Source organism: Eurytemora carolleeae, unplaced genomic scaffold, assembly GCF_000591075.1.
Source record: "Eurytemora carolleeae unplaced genomic scaffold, Eaff_2.0 scaffold500, whole genome shotgun sequence".
Lineage (NCBI taxonomy): Eukaryota > Metazoa > Arthropoda > Copepoda > Calanoida > Temoridae > Eurytemora > Eurytemora carolleeae.
The window spans coordinates 24126-31333 of NW_019396405.1; the positions used below are offsets into that span (position 1 = coordinate 24126).

At 32.6% G+C, this 7208-nt stretch overlaps 1 protein-coding gene across 1 annotated transcript in view; it reads right to left on the reverse strand.

Moving 5' to 3' along the window:
- LOC111702613 (uncharacterized) overlaps positions 1 to 7208 on the reverse strand; it is a gene marked incomplete in the record, with an annotated part of 53870 nt that overhangs the window by 2025 nt on the left and 44637 nt on the right. Inside the window, 8 exon segments of the mRNA XM_023474367.1 lie at positions 772 to 819; positions 2112 to 2174; positions 3207 to 3285; positions 3368 to 3446; positions 4398 to 4453; positions 5248 to 5346; positions 6220 to 6294; positions 6942 to 7015. Coding sequence (XP_023330135.1) covers positions 772 to 819; positions 2112 to 2174; positions 3207 to 3285; positions 3368 to 3446; positions 4398 to 4453; positions 5248 to 5346; positions 6220 to 6294; positions 6942 to 7015 — 573 coding nt within the window.

Consider the following 7208-nt stretch of genomic DNA (forward strand, 5'->3'; position numbering starts at 1 on the left):
GGGGGGGGGATACAACAATGACTATTTAAGAAAGTACACCCCTGTTTAAGAGCATTTTAAAACAGTGCTTAGGATCAAGATCCAGATTAGCTGAATCCGCACCATTTTGGCTTCCTAGATTTGGATCCAGATCCGAAAAAATATGCGAATCCAAGGATCCGGATATAAGGGGCAAATATTGACCAAAACTGCACAAAACAAACGTTTTGTTCTTAATCTGAAATGTTAAACAAAGAGAGATATTATCAAAAATTTCTTTATTTCTGAATGGTTCATCAAGTTAGGTATAAAAAAGCAACAAAAAAAGAAAAAAAAAATAATATGAATAATCTTCTTTTGTTAAAAAAAGAAGTAAATCTTTAAGAAATGTTCAGAACCTGGATCCGGATGAAAATTAAATGGATCCTAAGCATTGATTTAAAACATACGTCAAATTTTGAGAATAAAATACCTGATGGTGGGACCATTTTAACCCCTGTTTGATTATACACAAGCTCCCCCACTGCTGTTAGATGAGTTCCCTTTAAATAACAAAATCTTGCATTTTTACAGAAATTTTAAAGAAAAATTTGAATTTTTTATGTCAAAAAACAGGATTTGTTTTTTTTTTACTGCAAAAGACACCTAATGTCAATTTTGCTAGACAACAACTTCAGATAGAATAAAAGTGCAGTGCCAATAATGATCATTTAATCAAAGTTTGAATAATTTATCCGCCATCATTTATCGCGAACACTCTCTTTAATCAAATTCCAAATTAAGAAAATGTTTCCTTGAGTAGCATTTTCTCCGTTACTTGAGTTCCTTTATGGATGTCACCTGAAACAAAGATTGTATAATTTACAGGCAAAAATACATTGAATCATAATTTGGAAAATAATTGAAAATTAGTTTAACAGTAATAACTTAATCCTCCCTTAATCCTCTTTCTCTCTCACAAAAAAGCAATAAAATTTTTTCTAAAAGTCTCTCTTACATTTCACAATGCATTTATCGTTTAATAAATCATTTTTTCCCAAATTTTTCATGTATAATTTACAGGTAAAAATACGTTGATCATAATTTGGAAAACAATTGAAAATTAATTGTACAAGCTTTAACAGTAACAACTTAATCCTCCCCATCTCTCTCTCTTACAACAAAACAATAATATTTTTCCTGAAAGTCTCTTTTACATTTCACAATGCATTTATCGTTCAATAAATTAATTTTTTCTCAAATGTTTCATGAATCAAAAGGGAAGAGAGGGTGAACAAGAAAGAGTCAAATTTTTCCGTTCTCTTTAAATTTTCCATCTTCAAGGGCGGCGTATTTAGTACTAAAAATGCAAACCCCTGGATCCTATCTATCAACGAAGAAGTCCAGGATTGACCCCTGCTAAAATAATGAGAATGTTTAAAAGATCTTTTTACCTTTTTCATAGGATTAAAGGGTTTGGTTATAATCAAAAATAATCACGAGAAATTATAAACGTAATTTAAAGTCCCCCTCCTTTAATAGAGTGGCATATCTGATAAACAACGGTACCCTTTGCAGCCTAATGGCTGTTCAAGTATCATAGTATGAAAAAGATATCCATGTTCTTTTTGTTTATGAAAACTATGAAACTGATCATGTGGTTTCTTTACATAAGTGACTTGCACATTTCTTGCTTCAGGAACCATAGAGAAATTAGCAGGATTACACACCTTCCAAATCAAATCAAATCAAATCAAATCAAATCAAATCAAATCAAATCAAATCAAATCAAATCAAATCAAATCAAATCAAATCAAATCAAATCAAATCAAATCAAAATATCCTGGAAATCCTACCAACCGTGTCGAGATCTGAAGTGACTTATACAAAATCCAAGCTAGTAAAGCAACGTTATCATCCATATTACTAATCATGTTAAGGGTTCACTATTGTGAATCGAACAATGTTATTATTTTCTTTTCTTTTAATTCAGGTTCTCTTAAAATTACCACTACAGTCCATTTAAAAATGTCGGTCTCCACACACTAAAATATCGGTCTCCACAAACTAAAATATCGGTCTCCATAAACTAAAATATCGGTCTCCACAAACTAAAATATCGGTCTCCACAAACTAAAATATATAAAAGCTACCTGCCACCCAACCAAGAATATTGGAACCTATATCTGTAGCTCCCTGCTCAAACTTATCATAAACTAATAAATAAGCTATTATCAATACAAAATCAAAATAGATTCAATGCATATTTTTTTATTATTGTGCTTCACATTAGAAGAAGCTGATTACGTGAATAAAATTTTAAGAATTGGAAAGAACAAAAAAGCGAATTTTATAGCAAAAACAATTTGTCCATTTAAAAAAGAATAGTTTGTACAAGACATTATCATATATTATTGGTCAAGATAATTTTGTTTCTTCGTTTTTAATTCTCACGTCTGAAAACTTTTTCTTTCTCTTCTATGACATAATCTTCTGTGTTCACTATTCAGTGTTCAGTGTTCAGTGTTCAGTGTTCAGTGTTCAGTGTTCAGTGTTCGCTGTTCGGGGTTCAGTGTTCACTGTTCAGTGTTCACTGTTCAGTGTTTCACTGTTCAGTGTTCACTGTTCAGTGTTCACTGTTCAGTGTTCACTGTTCAGTGTTCACTGTTCAGTGTTCACTGTTCAGGTTTTGTTTCTTCGTTTATAATTCTCACGTCTGAAAACTTTTTCTTTCTCTTCTATGACATAATCTTCTGTGTTCACTATTCAGTGTTCAGTGTTCAGTGTTCAGTGTTCAGTGTTCAGTGTTCAGTGTTCAGTGTTCAGTGTTCAGTGTTCAGTGTTCAGTGTTCAGTGTTCACTATTCAGTGATTACTATTCAGTGTTCACAGTTCAGTGTTTACTGCTCATGTTTCTTCTTACAAAGTAATAAGCCTGTAAAGTGTAACTGTTTAAAAATTAATAGTTAAGATTAATCATGTTTGTTTATCTGACTATTAGCTATTAGTAAATATCCTAAAACTACAAATTAACATGAATATTTTTTGCAAATATGTCAAACCCATTCCGAATAAAACAATTAGTGAAATTTAATATTTATTTCGCATGGCAAAGAGGTAGTTTATACTGAAACGCATTCCAAAACCGCCAAATGTTTAAAAATGTGTATGTTGTAACTGCAAGAATTTTCCAGGTAATCCATATGGGGAAAAAAGGGGGGGATTAGCATGTAGGAATTGTGGTATTACCAGTATCAAGATCTATTCTCGTCGCATCCACCCAATCTGATATCTCAACCCTGGGACGAGAGAGAGAAAAAGAACTGTCCTGTGAAAAAAGTTAATTCAAAAATTTAAAATAATTATATTTAAGTTAAGTTAAGTTAGTAAAGTTTTTAATTTTGTATCACCTGTGGATTTATAATACAGAATGGAGCATCGTTATTATACTGATGAAGAACACGCTCCGAATCAATCCAAAAACCAGTTCTAAAAACAAAACAAAAAAACTTAAACCGGTTCTGACAAAATAAACAAACTTAAACCAGTTCTAACAAAATAATCAATTTTAAACCGGTTCTCCAAGTTTAAACCGGTTCTCCAAGTTTAAACCGGTTCTCCAACTTTAAACCAGTTCTAACAAAATAATCAAGTTTGAACTGGTTCTAACAAAATTAATAAAAGTTAAACCAGTTTTTTCAAAATTAATAAAATTAATAAAATTAAGCTGGGTAAGTTAAACCAGTTCTATAGATATAAACTAGTTTAAACCAGAGCCGGAATTTTAAGAGAGTATTGTTGACCGAAAATCCCGAGTTTGGTTTTTGGGGGTTTACACATTTCACATTTGCGTAGATTTTAATTTAAGAAGTCAGAAACCAAAAAGACAATGTAAAGAAAAATAATTGTTCCTAACAAAAATATTGGTGTCTACAGAACTGCCGGACCCCATTTATGAAACTGTAGTTTCGATGCTTGATTTCATACTCTGGCTTAAGTTTTGGGCTCTGTAGTTCATTTGTTATTGATTAATATGCGGTGCAGAAATTGTTTTGTAAACCAAATGTAACTGTGTGGCGTTTAAGTTGTCGATAAATTCCTATACTGCAGAACGTTTACTGCAAGGGAGTGTTTATTTTTCCGTATATCATAATTTGTCTCTGATATTGATTAATGATTACTGATATTTACATCTTTTATTTCCAAAATGCAGTACACATTTCTCAAGTGGAGTACACGAATACGTACACAAAAAGACTTACAATACCGTGTAAAGGAATAACAAGAATCCAAACAATTCCCTTATAACTTTAATACGTAAATTCCTTAAAAAATACTTCAGCAGCATTCTAGGTAATAATTTTTATATGTTAAGAGTGGTGAATCATTGATGGCACACTCTTTTCAATGAAAGAGTTGGTTAAACTAAGGTTTTGTTACCTGCTCCTGTTCCGCTTGTGTTCTGTAAAAACAACTCGTTGAATAACCCCGGTCATCTATTAATATAACTCTTCATATAATCAAAAATAGGTTTTGTTAATTGTTCCCTCCCAAAAACACTTTGCCACAAACTTTGAGTTTCAAATACGTATATCTTTGCAACCCGGTGTCATAGAACATGGACATTTAACATTTTCAATTATCAAATTTAAATGGCGTTCATAATCAGGTTGCAAAGATATAGGGATTTGAAATTTGTGTTTGGGGGCATGAACTCAGTTTCTTTGCTTTTCCTATGAAAGCCAAGTTAGGAAGAAAATTAGCTAATTAAAGGGACTGTAATTTCATTTAAAGAGGGGCATGGCGTTTGTCGATTAGCAGCAGAACCCTCTAAACCTTTACCTACTCAATAGAAGATAGCATTATCTTCTATTTTCCTAGCTTTTTAAGTATTTAGTTTTAAAAATTGTTTCAGTACCAGAAATCCGCAAATCACTAAGAGAAAAACCAAAATTGAAAATGATCATTTCCAAAAGTTATAAACTTGATTGTGTTTACGTTAGGATTATTTTCAGGACTCCTGGCGGAGTATATAAGAAAATTTCCGATTGTTGTCATGATATTCATAAGGGTGCATATATCACATTAATATACAAGTATATTATATTCAATAATTACGAATATCAAGTGAATCAAGATTAAAAATAAGGGACATTTATTTCTTTTTATTTAATTCATTCTTGATCATTTAGAGTCTTTCTAGTGTACCGTTGTGAATTTTACATGCCAATCTTATTATCTTAGATACATTTGAAAAAAATCCCCAAATCACTGAAAAAATAATCCTTACTATTTCGGGAGCGTAGGCTGAAGATACAGTTTTCCCCAGTGCAGATACATTTCCTTTTACCAGGGCATAGGGTAGTCTTATAGATCCATCCTCGCATACCTAGTGCACGTGGATACATTTCCTTTTACCAGGGCATAGTGTAGTCTTATAGATCCATCCTCGCATACATAATACACGCAGATACATTTCCTTTTACCAGGGCATAGGGTAGTCTTATAGATCCATCCTCGCATACATAGTACACGCAGATACATTTCCTTTTATCAGGGCATAGGGTAGTCTTATAGATCCATCATCGCATACATAGTACACGCGGATACTTGCATTCATTGATTTCATGGGCAGATTTAATTCATAAATTGGGGAGCTGATTTATTCGTTTATTCATTGATTCATTGATTAGAGGGGTTAATTCGTTGATAGGAGATTGATTCATTGATAAGATGGGTTGATTCATTGATAGGAGAAAGATATATTGATAAGAGGGATTGATTCATTGATAGGAGATTGATTCATTGATAAGAGGGATTGATTCATTGATAAGAGAGGTTGATTCATTGATAAGATGGGTTGATTCATTGATAGGAGATTGATTAATTGATAAGAGGGATTGATTCATTGATAAGAGGGGTTGATTCATTGATAAGATGGGTTGATTTATTGATAGTAGATTGATTAATTGATAAGAGGGATTGATTCATTGATAAGAGAGATTGATTCATTGATAAGATGGGTTGATTTATTGATAGTAGCTTGATTAATTGATAAGAGGGATTGATTCATTGATAATTGACTCAACACACGCATTAATGACCTAAGAAAGAGAAAATTTAATAGTTTTCTTTTGTAAAAAAAATATTTTTACTTTAATAAATATTAATCATAAAATGGCTGAATTTGAATCCAATTACTTCTGGAACAAGCCAATATCTGGATTTAAAATGGATCCTAGTGCTGATATAAGTAAAAAACCTGAGCTTGAGGGTGGGAGGAGATTTGATCTTTCAGATTACTCTCTATACTCAGCTCAGGAGCAGAAGACAAATCCTGAAACAGGAAAAAATTAAAGCTAAAAGAAATAAAAAAAAATATTTATTTCAAAACAACATGGTTCTGAGGCCGAATTTAAAGAATTTAAACTGCGTCGCTGAACCGACAAAAACCGGTTACTATTGAGTGCCGGCTCAAATCTCCAAACACTGAATACAATTTAAAGTGGAACCAATCATGTTTGAGCGTCTAAGATTTAAGACGCGGCTCAAATTCCTTAAATTCGGCCTCTGGATAACAATTCCACACACAAGTTTGTTACCCAGCTCTTTATATATAATGTAGTTATCTTTGTTTGTATGTCCGATCATGATGAATGAACCACTAGCTCAAGGACCCGGCGTTGCCCGTGGAAAAAAAATTAAGTCTGTGTAACCCCCAGGGTACCCATGAGTGTCCACAACAATTTCAGCCCATTCGGTCCAGCTATTTGGCCGACATCATAGGGAACATAAATACGAATATCTTGTTTTATTATATAGATTTAACCGATTTGTCTCAAATTTTGATTGAGGAACTCGATTATAACCACAGGAATATTCTAGTTTGGTTTAAAACTCAGTTGGTGAACTTTTGAAGGAAAAGTTAAAGTTTCAAAACAAAGCCATGGGTTCCCAAGCTAGTGTGCTGTAAAAGACTAGTACCTTAATTATCCTGAGAGTTCTGTTGTACGCCGTATACAATCCTCCGCATATCAGTACATCAATACCCAGACCAACTAAACATATCAGTACATCAATACCCAGACCAACTAAACATATCAGTACATCAATACCCAGACCAACTAAACATATCAGTACATCAATACCCAGACCAACTAAACATATCAGTACATCAATACCCAGACCAACTAAACATATCAGTACATCAATACCNTAGAATCTTATACTTAAGGAAAAGAGGATCACTAT